The 16875-nt window shown below is 37.8% G+C and overlaps 1 protein-coding gene across 4 annotated transcripts in view; it reads left to right on the forward strand.

Moving 5' to 3' along the window:
* The window catches only part of PIK3CB (phosphatidylinositol-4,5-bisphosphate 3-kinase catalytic subunit beta), a 154341-nt gene that overhangs the window by 55722 nt on the left and 81744 nt on the right, over positions 1-16875 (forward strand). For all 4 annotated transcript variants that reach the window (XR_013347118.1, XM_077826519.1, XM_077826521.1 and 1 more), the window contains 2 exons: positions 6466-6691; positions 11978-12201. Coding sequence is in view for 3 of the 4 variants with exons in the window: in XM_077826519.1 (XP_077682645.1) it covers positions 6466-6691; positions 11978-12201 (450 nt within the window). In the remaining variant the exon portion in view is untranslated. The remainder of the gene's footprint in view (positions 1-6465; positions 6692-11977; positions 12202-16875) is intronic.

The raw sequence follows: 16875 nt of genomic DNA on the forward strand, positions 1-16875 counted from the left end.
TTGAGCAGGGGGTTGGACTGGATGACCTCCTGAGGTCCCTTCCAACCCTGATATTCTATGATTCTATGATTCTATTAAAATAATTTCATATGCAGTTCTCTTGTATTTTAGGGTAAATGGGTGTGACATCTTTCACTAATAATTGAATACTTAAATGAAAAGGGGAATAAATTTTACATTGTAGTCAAATAAATGTTTGGTGGAAACCCTAGAAGATAGGAAGAGTGCTAACATTGGGCCAATATTCAAAAAGGGCAGGTGGAATGACCCACGTAACTATGAACTGATTAGCCTGACACTATTTCTGAGTGAAATAATGGAAAAATCCATATGTCATTAAGCTGATAAAGAATTAAAGGAAGGAATATAATGTCAACATGTTTTTATGGAAAACAGTTTTCGTCAAACACATTTTGTTCTTTGAGATTACTGGTTGGGTTTACAAAATATGACTGTGTAGATGTAGTATATTTAGACTTTTTTGTAAAGTGTTTGACTTAGTACGTCACAACATTTTGATTAAAAAATTAGCATGAAAAATATGATATCAATAAAGCATATATTAAATGGATTAAGTGGTTAAGTGACAGATCTCAAAAAGTAGTCATCTGTGGGGGGTGTCATCATCGAATGGGGGTGTTCTGAGGGAGGTGCCATAGGGATCTGTATGAGGCCCAGTGCTATTAACAGTTTTATCAATGATCTAGAAGTAAATACTGCTGATAAAATGTGCAGATGACACAAAAATTGGTGGAGTGATAAATAATGATGGGGCCAGGGCAATCGTACAGAGTGATCTGGGTCGCTTGGTTACAATGCATTTTAATACAGCCAAATGCAAAATTATATATTTAGGAACAAGGAATGTAGGCCATATCTGTAGAATGGGGGAACTGTTCCTTGGAAAGCACTGACTCTGAAAGGAATGAGATCATTTGAATGTATAAACAAGATCAGTGAGTTGTTAGTAGGGAGTTCATTTTACCTCTTTATATGGCACTGGTGAGACCTATTCTGGAATACCATATTTGCTTCCTATTTTTAAAAGGATGTTGAAAAATTGGAAAAGGTGGAGAAAAGGGCCAAAAATGACTTGAGGATGTGAGAAAATACCAGTGAGATGCTTAAAGCTTAATCTGGTTAATTAATCAAAATAGATTGATATGTGATTTGATTAGTGTATAAGTACCTTCATGGTGAGAAAATGCAGATAACAAAAGTGTTCTTTAGTTTAGTGGAGAAAAGCATCACAAGAACCAATGGCTGGAAGCTGAAGCCAGACAATATAAAATTAGAAATAAGGCACGGATTTTTAACAGTGAAGGTGCTTATGCATTTGAACCAACTACCAAGGGAATTGTTGGGATTCTGTATCTCTTGATGTTTTCTTATCAAGACTGGATGCCTTTCTTGAAGATATGCTTTAGCCAAGTGCAAGTTATTAAGGCTCAATACAGAGGTGATATTGGGTGAAATTTTAAAGACCTGTGCTATACAGGTGGTTAAACTAGATGATATAATGGTCCCTTCTGGCCTTAAAGTCTATGGAAAAACTGGCTGTACTCAACAGAAGCACTTTAAAGGATTCTTTGTTTATCCAAAGATTTAAAATACCTTCGAGATCACACTACTGATTCTTTAGTTCTTGTTCCAAAAAAGCTTTAGGAAAGCTAGGGTAAAAAACTATATATACAAGACTTGAACAGTAGCTGAAGAGACAGAACTCCTTTTCTGTCAGTGATTTCAGCTTTCCTGTTATGATGCTAATATTAATGCAATTTAGGCAAAGTGTAAAAATGAAAGTTGCTTTGAAAAAAATCTTAAAGAATGTCAGTGAAATATTAACTAGTTTTCCATGTTGAAATGAATAGGTGCAGTGTAACTCAATGTCAGGGGCCTGATTCTGAAGTTATGTGCACTTGTGTAAATGAACAGTAACTCCAGTGATATTCAGCTGGAGAAAAAAACAATGGAAGATTAGAATTGGGCCTATCTTCCATGCTGACCCTTATGAATAGTGGGTTACTTGTAAAAGGCTATTACATTGTCCTTCTCTACATTTTTCTTTGAAACCCACTTGTGTCATGGGGCCTACAAACGTAAAAGTGGTTAGGCAGCTGGCGTCCTGTGACTACTGCTTATCCTACTGATTCTAATAGTCTCATTGCTCCCCACCAGTTTGTCATATCAATCTACAGTAGAACCTCAGAGTTACGAACACCTCAGGAATGGAGGTTGTTCGTAATTCTGAACAAAAGGTTCTGGTTGTTTTTTCAAAAGTTTACAGCTGAACAGTGACTTAATGTTACCATTGTGACGGGTTCAGTTACAGAGACCCCCTTGGGACTGTCACCTGATGTGCTGAAACTACCTCTGAGCCCGTTTTTCCCTGCCAGCTTGCGACTCCAGGACCCTGTCTTTTGAGCCAGACACGGTAGCCTGCTGCAACATAGACCCAGGGTCTGAACCACGCCCCCAAAGCTACAGACTTAACTGAAAACAGCTCAGCAAGTACTCCTGTCTCCAGCACCCAGACACCCAGCTTCCAATGGGATCCAAACCCCAAATAAATCCATTTTACTCTGTATAAAGGTTATACAGGGTAAACTCATAAATTGTCTGCCCTCTGTAACGCTGATAGAGAGATATGCACAGCTGTTTGCTCCCCCAGGTATTAATCACTTGCTCTGGGTTAATTACTAAACAAAAGTGTATTAAGTATAAAAAGTAGGATTTAAGTGGTTTCAAGTAATAACGGACAGAACAAAGTAAGTTACCAAGCAAAATAAAACAAAACACACAAGTCTAAGCCTAATACATTAAGAAACTGAATACAGGTAAATCTCATCCTCAGAAATATTCCACTAAGCTTCTTTCACAGACTAGACTCCTTCCTAGTCTGAGCCCAATCCTTCCCCCCGGTTACAGACCTTGTTAGTTCCAGCAGGCATCTTAGGTGAAAAGCAGGGGATTTCACATGACTAGGACCCTTCTGTTCTGTTCCACCCCTTTTTTATATCTCTGGCACAAGGTGGGAAAATTTTGTCTCTCTGGGTTCCCACCCCTCCTCCTAAATGGAAAAGCACCAGGTTTAAGATGGATTCCAGTACCAGGTGACATGGTCACATGTCCTGTGAGACCCCAAGCCTCCATTCTTCCTGGGATGACTGACAGGAACACAGGAAGGCTTGCAAGTAAACACAGCCATTTACAACCAATTATCTTAGTCAATGGGAGCCCTCAAGATTCCAAGCCACCATTAATGGCTCACACTTTGCAAAATTACAGTAGGACTTCAGAGTTATACTTCATATTTCTAGTTACAGATACAAGAATGATACATGCGTACAAATAGGATGAACACACTCAGTAGATTATAAGCTTTGCAGTGATACCTTACAAGAGGCCTTTTTCATAAAGCATATTCTAGTTACATTATATTCACAAAAAGAAAAGGAGTACTTGTGGCACCTTAGAGACTAACCAATTTATTTGAGCATGAGCTTTCGTGAGCTACAGCTCACTTCATCGGATGCATCTGATGAAGTGAGCTGTAGCTCACGAAAGCTCATGCTCAAATAAATTGGTTAGTCTCTAAGGTGCCACAAGTACTCCTTTTCTTTTTGCGAATACAGACTAACACGGCTGTTACTCTGAAACCTGTCATTATATTCACACTTATAAACATATTTTTATAAAGCATATGGAGTGCTTTACAACCATGCAAACAAAAAATGCTGCTTTCCCTTTAGTTTACGTTTAACACAGTACTGTAATGTTTGCCTTCTTTTTTTTTTTTTTTTTTTTTTTTTTTGTCGCTGCTGCTGCCTGATTGCATACTTATGGTTCCAAGTGAGGGGTCTGGGTGACTGTTCAGTTCGTAACTCAAGTTCTACTGTACTGGTTAGATGAAACTTAAATTGTAAGCACCTTTGGGCAGGGATGTAATTTATTTGTTTGTTTGTACCTAGTACAGTGAGGCTCTGCCTTTTAGTGTATCTGTCTCTTGTTTATTACGTAACAACAAAAAATGAAGACATATGGGCACAGTTATATCACAGTTAATCATGTTTACTAAATATACACGAACATGCAAGGCCTAGCTACATACATACTGCTGATATGTTTTCTGGTGGCTTCTAAAACATTGAACGTATTGGAGGGCTCACAAACTATTTAAAGGGTAGCTACCCTATCCCTATAACACTACAGTATCTCAAACATAAGATGAAAATACTGAAAGTTCATTTTTTGGTTTGATATACTGGTAATTTAAATGTAATAGATACATGGTATGAAAATTGGTCAAAAGACTTAATCTGAATTTTTATGGGAAGAAATTGTTGATGGGAATTGTTTGCCAAAGTATAAAGAGAATTTTTTTTTACTCAGCATAGTGATAAAACGCACAGCTTATAGGAATTACTGAAAAAAAGCATAAAACCTCTATAGTATCAGTTGTTTCGGCCAACCACTTTATGTACATATCTGATTTTTAGAACTGTGGAAAGAATTAATGGAAACAATGGATACAATTATTTATCAGTCTTATTTTTTGAAATTCTCAACATGTATCCCCTTTGCTCATACTCTGTCCCCTCCCCCTACTATCTTCTAGATTTTTCACTGTGAATGAGAATAGGAGAAAAAATGATCTGCAAAAAATTTTGGGAAAGGAGAAGGTTATGATTGGGGGAGGTACCAGAGTGGATGGAGGAGAGTGACAGCTTGCTGACCAGCACAAAGGAGTTCTGGTTCTAGGATCTATCTGTGCTCTGTTATTATTTTAAATTAAAGCCTCGTCTTCACTGCTTTAAAAAAAAAAAAAAGTTTATTTTAACTTAGGTTTCAGAGTAGCGGCCGTGTTAGTCTGTATTCGCAAAAAGGAAAGGAGTACTTGTGGCACCTTAGAAACTAACCAATTTATTTGAGCATAAGCTTTCGTGAGCTACAGCTCACTGCTTATGAAAGCATAAGCTCACGAAAGCTTATGCTCAAATAAATTGGTTAGTCTCTAAGGTGCCACAAGTACTCCCTTTTTCAACTCAGGGTAACTTAATGCAATGAAGATAAGGCATGTTTGTTTTACCACCAGGTAAACTAGGAGAAGTCAGCATTACGACATGCCATGGCGGCTGACCTCTCCTAGTTTGCCTCACATAAAACTACTGTGCCTTGTCTTCACTAGGATTTTATCTGGAGGTAGCTCACATGACTTAGTTACCCTGATGTAAAAAAATACCTTTTTAGCAGTAAAGACAAGGCATAACAAATACACTGGTATGTAGCTATAAGAATTAAGTAAGCTGGCAAACAGTTCAGCCAGTTTTTCACTGTATGTTGATTTTCTAGTGCTATGCTTCAGGAGCACATTCTAGTGCTCAATTTACCTTCTCTCTCTATCTGTAGTGTCATAAAAATAAAGGGAAGGGTAGCCACCTTTCTGTATACAGTGCTATAAAATCCCTCCTGGCCAGAGGCAACATCCTGTTACCTGTAAACAGTTAAGAAGCTCAGCTAACCTGGCTGGCACCTGACCCACAGAACCAATAAGGGAACAAGATACTTTCAAATCTTGGGGGGGGGGGAGGGACGGCTTTTGTTTGTGCTCTTTGTTTACCTGTTGGTTCTCTCTTGGAACTGAAAGAGGCCAGACAGAAATCCATCTTCTCCAACCCATTCTAATCCAAGTCTCCAATATTGCAATCAGTATAGGTAAGCCAGGCAAGGTGGACTAGTTTATCTTTTTTTTTATATGCATTTTCCCTGTGTTAAGAGGGAGGTTTATTCCCGTTTTCTGTAACTTTAAGGTTTTGCCTGGAGGGGTGGGGGGGATCCTCTGTGTTTTGAATCTAAATACCCTGTAAAGTATTTACCATCCTGATTTTACAGGGGTGATTCTTTTGCCTTTTCTTTAGTTAAAATTCTTCTTTTAAGAACCTGATTGATTTTTTCATTGTTCTTAAGATCCACGGGTTTGGGTCTGTGTTCACCTGTACGAATTGGTGAGGATTATCATCAAGCCTTCCCCAAGAAAGGGAGTGTAGGGTTTGGGGGGATATTTTGGGGAAAGACATCTCCAAGTGGTCTTTTTCCCTGTTCTTTGTTTAAAACACTTCGTGGTGGCCGCATACTGTTCAAGGATAAGGCAAAGTTTGTACCTTGGGGAGGCTTTTAACCTAAGCTGGTAAGAAAAGGCTTAGGGGGTCTTTCATGCGGGTTCCCACATCTGTACCTTAGAGTTCAGAGTGGGGAAGGAACCCTGATATGTGGTATTTATATGGCCCTGTCAATGTAGTATCTGAGAGTCTCACAATGGCCTGATCCTGAAATCAGTGGGACCTTGCCGTTAGGATAAAGCCCTAACACTGTGAAGAGTATTAGCTTTCCGAAGATAAATTTAAAGTTTAACCCTCAACATTGCTTTTAGACCTAAATAGGTGTCTGTGTATTTCTTATTTGCAGTTACTATGGAAGCAGGCACACAGCTACCCTCTATTTCATCTCCTCATGGAGATTGACTCTTACATGTTCTCATGTGTGAACCAGACGGCTGTACGTGAGGAACTAGAGGATGAAACGCGAAGGCTGTGTGACGTTAGACCCTTTCTTCCTGTCCTCAAACTAGTGACAAGGAACTGTGACCCAGGGGAAAAATTGGATTCCAAAATAGGTGTCCTTATAGGAAAAGGTAATTTTTAAAATTTTTTCTGTTTCGTTTTATTTGGAAAAGGGAGGGAGAATTTATTTTGTGTAAGTTAGTTTCACAGAGGCCAGGATATCTCTGCCTCATCCCTTGTCTTCTAGAATCTAGAACTATCCATTCTAAAGGAGATACAAATCTAACTTTAAAAAATTTCTAAACACTGTTGTAACACTAACACCGGAAATTTCAAAAATTGTAGTGAGATTATTTTTGTAACCAGAATAAATAGAATTAACAAAAACAAATGATACACTGTATTTCTGAGCAATTATCACACATATCCGATGAAGTCCTAACGCACAAGAATGAAGTTCAAGTGGCCGGAACCATCTGAAAAGTGGAAGAGACATGAAGTGGATAAAGTGCCTTACTGCTAGTTTGAAATGTAATTTAATAAAAATAATAAAAATCCAAGTCACTTCTGATTAATGATGACAGTGGCATGACATTTACAGCCACTTAGATCAATTTTCTGAAGATATGATCTTTAATGGGTTCTCAGTGTTTGGCCTCCAGCTCCCAGCATGAGACTTAGCAGAACTCCCTAGCTCAAAGAAGTTTGATTTTTGAGACTGAAGAAGCACTCAGCACAGACCTCCCTGTTTGCACTGTTCGGGCTCCTCCAACAACAGCTACTTCAGCCTTAGCCAGTCCCTGATTGACCACAATCAGGCAAGGAGTTTCCTGCAGAGAACCAAAAAGAACAGAGATGAAAGAGCTGATAATGATAATTGTTGTAGCTCCTGTCTAATCACAATCAAAAAGCATATGGCTTGAAGTTTCTAAGGGTACTGGTAGGGGCCTTTGCTACTCAGGTATTAGGAGAACAGGACTCATTTTGAACTATTGCTGCCTCAAGGGACCAAAAAGCTTTGGGCTAGGGGGAATTCTGCCAGTTTCACACAGTTTCACACAGGTATCATGAGACCCATAAGTGAGAATCCCATGAGATATTTCCTAAGAAGAATTACAGACACACATTTTCCTGCTCTCCCATCCCATAAGTGTGTGTGTGAGTGAGGGGAGGGAAGGGTGTTACAATAAGGATCCTAATGTGTGTAAGAAGGTAGAAACTAGGTCTGTCAAGCAATTAAAAAAATTAATTCTGATTTTTTTTGATGTTTTCTACATTTTCAAATCTATTGATTTGAATTACAACACAGAATACAAAGTGTACAGTGCTCACTTTATATTTATTTTTGATTAAAAATATTTGCACTGTAAAAAAACAAAAGAAGCCGTATTTTTCAATTTATCTAATACAAGCACTGTAGTGCAATCTCTGTCCTGAAAGTTGAACTTAAAAATGTAGAATTTTATGTACAAAAAAAATAACAGCATTCAAAAATAAAAGAATGTAAAACTTTAGAGCTGACAAGTCCGCTCAGTTACTTCAGCCAATTGCTCAGACAAACAAATTTGGTTTCAATTTGCAGGAGATAAAGCTGCCTTGTTTACATGTCACCTGAAAATGAGAACAGATGTTCACATGGCACTGTTGTAGCTGGCGTCACAAGATATTTACATGCCAGGTGTACTAAAGATTCATATGTCCCTTCATGCTTCAACCACCATTCCAGACGTACAGGGCTGTCCCTACTGGAGTGCGTGGTCTGGAGCGGAAATGACGGATTCATCTCTTTTGGGACCAACCATGCCTGCCAATCACACCAGCCCATGGGGCCCTGCAAAGTGCAGGGCTCAGAGTGGTCGCCCAGAGGACGGCTCTGACAGAGAACAAGCGTCTATGCTGATGTTGGGTTCTGCTCGATAACGATCCAAAGTAGAGTGGACCCACGCATGTTCATTTTTATTATCTGAGTCAGATGCCACCAGCAGAAAATTGATTCTGTCTTTTGGTGGTTCGAGTTCTGTAGTTTCCACATCTGAGTGTTGCTCTTTTAAGATTTCTGAAAGTGTGCGCCACACCTTGTCCCTCTCAGATTTTGGACAGCACTTCAGATTCTTAAACCTTGGGTCGAGTGCTGTAGCTATTTTTAGAAATCTCACATTAATACCTTCTTTGTGTTTTTGTCAAATCTGCTGTGAAAGTGTTCTTAAAACGAACATGTCCTGGGTCATCATCTGAGACTGCTATAACATGAACTATATGGCAGAATGTGGTTAAAACAGAGCAGGGGACATACAATTCTTCCCAAAGGAGTTCAATCACAAATGTAACTAACACATTTTTTTAATGAGCATCATCAGCCTGGAAGCATGTCCTCTGGAATGGTGGCCAAAGCATGAAGGGGCATATGAATGTTTAGTGTGTCTGGCACGTAAATACTTTGCAGTGCCGACTACAAATGTGCCATGCAAATGCCTGTTCTCACTTTCAGGTGACATTGTAAATACGAAGCAGGCAGCAGTATCTCCCATAAATGTAAGCAAACTTGTTTGTCTTAGCGATTGGCTGAACAAGAAGTAGGACTGAGTGGACTTGTAGGCTCTACAGTTTTTTACATTGTTTTGGTTTTGAATGTAGTTATGTAACAAAAAAAATCTACGTTTGTAAGTTACACTTTCATGATAGAGATTGCACTACAGTACTTGTATGAGTTGAATTGAAAAATACTATTTCTTTTATCATTTTTACAGTGCGAATATTTGTAATAAAAATTATATAAAGTGGGCACTGTACGTTTTGTATTCTGTGTTTTAATAGAAATCAATATATTTGAAAATGTAGAAAAACATCCAAAAATATTTAATGAATTTCAATTCGTATTCTACTGTTTCACAGTGTGATTAATCACGATTTCTTTTTCAGTTAATCAAGTGAGTTAACTGCCATTAATCAACAGCCCTAGTAGAAACCTATTCTTGTTTTGCATAGGTGGTGGCTTTTTGGTTCAGCTAGCTTGGTATGATTCATGGTTTCTTAATAGTTGCACTGTAGACATCTTTCAACATACAATTGTTAAGCGGTTTTGTAGGGGCTTAACATTGCTCTATGAGTGAATTGCTTTTGGCCTTTATTAGTAGAGAATTTTCATCTTTAAATACATGGTCAAATTATTCACTTGCAGATACAAATGAAGATAAATAGGGACTAGTGAGGTCATACATTGCGTAGCAGAACAATGGAGAATTGTTAGTCCTTTTATACAGACTACAAGTTTTGTTTAGGTTTCAGCAGCAAACTGTCTGCTTGTTTGTTCAAACTGACAATGGAGCCATTACTGCCATAGCCTGTTTAAACACTCCAAAAATAGTATTCTGAAAGATTCTTTGATTAATTATTTCAGTTTTTATGACTCTTCAAGATATTTATGTACAGAGCTAGCTTTGGGTTCCTATTTTGTGCTTTGGAAAAATGATGCATTCCACTATGAACTTGTAAGGTTAAACTCTGCCTGTTCTCAAAAGGTGCTTTAGCACAATTTGGAGAATATTTTTCAAAGTGTGAGAGAAATGTGGTGTTTTGTATATGCCCTTGCTTCATTAGGTATTGAAGAAGTAGAGCTGAGATCTTTCTGCTTTTGGTTTACATAGGTTTAGCAAAGCTAAACCAGTGAATTTGGTTTGTGCAAATTTTTAATCTTTTGGTTTTGACTGGAGTATCAGATTTGTACTAATTCAAAAATCACCAAGAGAAATGCCAGGGTAAACTTGTCTGTTTGCTACACCGTTAGCTTCTTGTAAGCCACCCAGACCATTTTCCCATCTTCTCCTTCTACTTCCTCCTAATTATTTGTGGGAGGGAGAACTGGTGGCTTGCAAACCCTTTCTCCTTGATGTCTTCAAGCTTTGTCTGGCCCCATTGCTTTACTTACTGTCTGCTGTCTTGCAGGATGAGAGGGAGCAGGGAGGTAAAGTGGTTTAATTTTGCTTATCTTCTGGGGTCAGGGAGTAAGAGTGCTCTCTCTTATTTAGCAGTGACATGGAGAGGCTTTTGTTCCTGCTGTTGAACTGAGTCCTTACCACAGACTGTATTAACATTTCTGCTCTCAAAACTTAATTAAAAAGTGTATGGAATGCTCAATCCAGAATAGCCAGTTCACTCTTCAGCAGCTCTTCTGGTTCTGCAGGATGAACAGGGATAAAGTAAAGTTAAAACTTATTTAGTAAGTAAAATAAGCATAGAATCATAGGATTGGAAGGGACCTCAAGAGGTCACCTAGTCCAGTCCCCTGCACACATGGCAGGACTAAGTATTATCTAGACCATCCTTGACAGGTGTTTGTCCAACCTGCTCTTAAAAATCTCCAATGATGGAGATTCCACAACCTCCCTAGGCAATTTATACCAGCGCTTAACCACCCTGACAGTTAAGAAGTTTCTCCTAATGTCATATATGGATCTGAACAAAAAAATCTTTGTCCAGGAGATTTGCAAAGCAGCCAAATTCTCTGCTGTATGTTTATGAAGTACCATTGCTTGGATTTGTCTTCAAGGAGAGGAATCTCAGTTTGGATTATTCGTTTTCTATAGGATTTCTGAGGTAGAAGAGGCCAAGCTCTTCTATCTTCTAGAATTTTTTATTCAGAATGTCTCTCTTAAAGTTATTTATCTAAATTTTATTAAAAATGGTGGAGTCTCCAAGTAAGATTCAGGGACCGCACTCTGGCAAGAAACTAAGGAATTCTCCCCTTTTTGGTAGCTAGGCTGGAGAGTAGGGCTTCTTGCCAGGATGTTGCCCCTGGAACTCATTGGCCTCTGGATAATAGATGTCATTAAAACATTTCAAGCCCAGACTTGCTATAGTTTTAATAAGTCTCTTCAGAATCAAATAAAAATGTTATGAGGTGAAGAGGAACACAAATGTAGTGTTTTAACTGCTTTATTTTAGAAATGGGGTGTGTTTTCTCCCCAGTTTTATGCATGACTTGTTCTAGGGCATATAAATTCTATAGAAAAATGCTGTATGCAAAATATTAAGTATCTTGTAACATCTTATATAGGTTGTGGTAGTGACTCAATGGTTAACATTGCATTGCGATTTTCTTTTAGAACAGGACTAAAGTTCTTTGCATTACTGACTGAATTCCACTTCTGGTACAGAAACTGTCCAGGAGAGATTAGAATTTTCTGTGCTATTTTGGAAGTAAAAAATGTTTAGGTGGGAAGGCATGTGAACTGAGGCTAATGGCAAGTTCATTTAGCCTTAACTGGTGATTTTCTTTGTTTTTAGTGATTATGTTGATTTTAAAAAAAAGCACATAAACAATCTTAACTCTGTTAGAAAGATTTTGAGGGTGAGTGGGTGGGAATAGCTATACAATATTTATGCAACTAAATATTCCTTGTTTGATTGAATCTTTTTAGGCCTCCATGAGTTTGATGCCTTACAGGACCCTGAAGTGAAAGAATTCCGCAGTAAAATGCGGCGAATCAGTGAAGAGAAACTCCTGTCGCTTGTGGGCCTGTCTTGGATTGACTGGCTAAAGCACAGTTATCCTCCAGAACAAGAACCCTCAATCCCAGAAAACTTTCAAGATAAACTCTATGGTGGAAATCTTGTAGTGGCCATTCATTTCGATAAGTGCCAGGTAGAGTTACTAGATGCCAGAATAGGAGTCTTTTTACATACATGTACTTTTTGATTTGGGATCACAGTTCATATGTGAGCTACACTTCATGTTGGCTTGACGTGAGACAGTCTGCTCTTCAAGATAGGTCACCAGGATATAGGAAAATGGTACCCTGATCAAATACATGATGAACTGAATAAGGTTTAAAATACTGTAGTGTTTACTTCAGAACACAGATTCTGCCTTGGAAGTTCTTCACTTTTGTTGGGGGGTGAGAAGAGGAAACCATCATTAGAAGTTGAGATTACTAGAGCAGAATACATTAATTGATAAAATGACATGCAATGAGCATTCATGTATTAAGCAAATGTTGCTCTGTAAGAGGAATGCAATATGAATTACCTAATGTGAATTGATGGTAGAAACAATATCTGTCTGCAAACATATTTTATCTTTTTGTCTGATAGCCACTGATTACGTTTTTAGCTGCATCTTCATGATTCTTTGTATTCTTTCATGTTTAATCAAAGTATAAAATGTAGTTCATTGTTGGCAGAACTTTTTTGGCCAATTCTTATTTCAATACTTTGCTAATGATTGATTTTAGGCCAAGGAAACACTAAGAATACTAAAAACAGACTAGTAAACTGGCAGGTCCTGGAATACTTTTTCTCATATTTTTGTGCTGTGATTGACTGTTGAACATCTTTGAGCTTAAATTAGTAGCAATCAAGTTGTGGATTACAGTGTATAACTACCCTCAGAAATGCATAAGGCACACAGGCTCACTAGATTTCTCTTTATTTGACTTGTAAATAACAGTGCTCATGCACAAACAAAAAACTTTATTTGAAAAATAGTTAATGTTGGAACTTAAGTGTAGTTCAGCTGACAACCCAGAAAATTGCCCTTCCTGTCCAGTAGGGGGGAAAAGCATTAGTTTCAAGCCAGTTTTATTTTAATTGTGTTTGGATTATTGCTTTCACAAGCATGAAGAGTTACTTTTAGGGGTCCAGCACAAAGAGGTCTTTTCTCATGCTTCCCACTGTTCTCCCTTTGCTTTTTTTAATACTGTTTTTATTTAATAAATAGTAACAGGTTAACAAATCTTGCCATTTAAATATTAGAAACAAAATGAGAATAATTATAACAGTGAGTTATCATTTAAAGAAACATACAGGAATAATCTGCCTATTTAACAGGGTGTTACCTTTTTACAGAATGAGGATAATTACATCACCTATATTACATCATTTCTACTGATTTTCTAAAATTTAATAAAATCTCTGATTATACAGTTAACAGACCAGGCTTGTATATCAAATATTAATATTAAAAAAAAAAAACTCTGGGCAGATGTGCTAATTTTTTGTAGGTGAATGTACTTTGAGTAGTGAATACAAGGTACCCCATTATCTAAGTATCTATTTGTCCTCTGTCTATTTTGCTAGGTACGTAATTGGTAGTTAACTTTTCCATAACCACAACCTCCTATATTTTTCTGAACCATACCTCTGCTGTTGGAATATTTTTCCTTTTCCGGTGACATGCTATGAGTGTCCAAGCAGCTACCAGAAGATAAGAGATTAATTCTTCTCTTTGCGCTACCGTTTCTGCTAGGAAGTCCATGGGGGTTGAGTAATAAATATCCATCAACTTGTGGTATTTGATTACAGATTGCATCTCAATACTCTCTCATGACAGGACATATCTACCATATATGCACAAAGTGTCCTTTCTTAGAAAATTTCTCCAACACTTATCCCCATTCAATCTCTCTCTATTTTTTTAACAAGACTGGTGTGAGGAACCACTGAAACAGTACCCTAAAGACATTTTCTTCTATTGTGCTACAGATTGAGGTCACTGGTCCTTTTTTCTAGATCAAATTCTATTCCTCTGGGGTAATTTGTCTATCCTGGTCCTTTCATATGTGGATTTTTTGTTTGGTTAGGAAATTTGTCCGCCGAGATTGATTATAAATTAGTTTAAAAATTTTGTTTCTCAATCATGGTTGATACTATTACTTGTATTAAAGTTAGCTTTCTGTATAAAAGTTTTTCTAGAAAGCTGAGAAACATAATGCCTAACTTTGAAAGTATTCATACGCAGGGCAAGTGGGCAAGTTAAAGCTAGTTTTGAGTTCTAAACAAGTTACAAAAGTTTCTTTACTGAATAGTTGACCAACTATTTGTATTCCATCTCTCTCAATCTTTAAAGTTCTTTGGTTTGTGATTAAGTTAAGATCTGGATTTTTTGAAATGGGTGTCATTGGTAAGGGGAAAGCACTTATCTCTAGTTCTGTCCCAAACCCATGGAGCAGCCTTTGCTAAAGGATGTGTATAAATTTCTACAAAAAGAAAAGGAGTACTTGTGGCACCTTTGAGACTAACAAATTTATTTGAGCATAAGCTTTCGTGAGCTACAGCTCACTTCATCGGATGCATGCAGTGGAAAATACAGTAGGGAGATTTTATGTACACAGAGAACATGAAACAATGGGTGTTACCATACACACTGTAACAAGAGTGATCAGGTAAGGTGAGCTATTCCAGCGGGGGGTACACAAAGTAAAACTATTTCCCCATGTTTATTCCCCCCCCCCCACTGTTCCTCAAACATTCTTGTCAAAAGCTGGAAATGGCCTACCTTGATTATCACTACAAAAGGTTTCCCCCTGCTGGTAATAGCTCACCTTACCTGATCACTCTTGTTACAGTGTGTATGGTAACACCCATTGTTTCATGTTCTCTGTGTATATAAAATCTCTCTACTGTATTTTCCACTGCATGCATCCGATGAAGTGAGCTGCAGCTCACGAAAGCTTACGCTCAAATAAATTTGTTAGTCTCTAAGGTGCCACAAGTACTCCTTTTCTTTTTGCGGATACAGACTAACGCGGCTGCTGCTCTGAAACCTATAAATTTCTAGAGAGCATGATATTTTATTAATCCATGGTAGCCTAGCAGTGTTTACATTGCCACAATTGTTCTATAACCCAGTGTTTGGCTGGGTTAGCGCTCTCCCAATCCACTACCCCTTTGATTTGTTTTAATAATACTATAGAATATTTGGATTAGCTAGTCCCCATTCTGTTTGAGTAGTTATGAACAAAGTATCTGCACTCACTTGTAGTCTTTTCTTATTCCATATTAATTCTAACAACCTCCTCTGTGTTCCTGTAGGGTTTTATCTGGGATGATCACGAGAACGATTTTGAAACAAGAAAGATAACAATGGCAAAAAAATATTCATTTTGATTGTGACTGTTCTTCCCAGCCAAGAAATTGCATACTTCCTCCAGCACTCCAGATCTTTTTGTTGAAGTAATGACATTTAAATTGTAGATTGTCTGAGATTTGAATCCCCAGGCATTTGAAAGAATTTGTTTCCCAATTGTACCCAAATGTTCTCTGGAGGAATGACTTCTTAGAGTCTGGCTCCCTTTGTTTTTACGGCACTAGAATGATTCAGGATGTCTGATTTTAAAAGAGAGTTCTCAAAACCATTGAGTACATGTGGTGCAAATTCTGACCCAGTTCTTAACTATTCATACTCTTAAATCAACTGTTCCAATTTTAAACTTGATACTAATAAAATCTCTGATTGAAAAGTTATTGATTGGAAATAGTAAAGAAGAACTTTGCTGATCTGGTGAAAAAGAATGAGCCTGATTACATAGTTGAGGCTGGATAATGAGTGACAATACAACACTAACAACCTTCTTACATGTCCAGCTTAATAGGAAATTTCTCTCGTACCTTCCAACAAGGGCCTGGCTCCAGAGGCTCATGTATTTGTCACTTCCAGACTAATTTACTGTAATTCTTTGAATCTGAAGCAGATACAAAAACACGGTGAAAATTGTAGATAGTGCAGAATGTGGCTGCCTGCCTTCTCCATGGCTTAGTCTGCTGTGAACACATCAAATCTGTCTTGTGGTCCCTCCATTGCTTCCCAGTCCATTTCTGATGCCAGTTGGTTCCAATAGCCATTAATAGTCCAAGTCCTATTTTGTTACATTCGCGCTATCTGGATGTTTCTGTTTGTGGTTTGTTAGTTTTATAAAAGCAATAATCAGAAGAGAATTAAAAAAATAAAGGAGAATGGCATCTCCTTTCAACCAGAGAGAGCAAACTGAGGAATTACAAAAAGGGTTATCCCCAAAATAATTATCTAATAATCCCCAAGATTAGCTGCCTAGAATACATCAACAAACTATGATATTAATCAAACTGGCTCCTTGATCTAGAGAGAAACCACCTCTCTCTCACATTTAAATACATGTAAAGATACCCCCCTCCGCCCCAAATAAGAGCCTGTAGTACAGCATCAGCAATTGTGGGGAGAGACTGCTTCATTCCCTGGCTCCCTCACATTAGTTATGGTGTGGGTGAGGAGACAAAAGAGGCGGCTGGGATCTGGCAACAGCTGTAGGAAGGGAGGCTGATGTGGACCATACCATTTTGAAAGTGAGAAAATGTTGAATTGATTTTGACTTAGTTTATTATGGTTATAAGTTTCCATTTGAGAGGCTTGGCTTTTTACCAAGAAGTCTATATATAAATAAGACACAAGACAAAATAATGCAAGCTAGACCATACTACATTTGTAAATTACTTTTAGAATGATTACATATTTCTAGAGTATTCTTTAAATGAAAACTCTGTGTGAGTTGTTACAAATCAACTT

This window comes from Eretmochelys imbricata, chromosome 9, assembly GCF_965152235.1.
Source record: "Eretmochelys imbricata isolate rEreImb1 chromosome 9, rEreImb1.hap1, whole genome shotgun sequence".
In the NCBI taxonomy this organism is placed as follows: domain Eukaryota; kingdom Metazoa; phylum Chordata; order Testudines; family Cheloniidae; genus Eretmochelys; species Eretmochelys imbricata.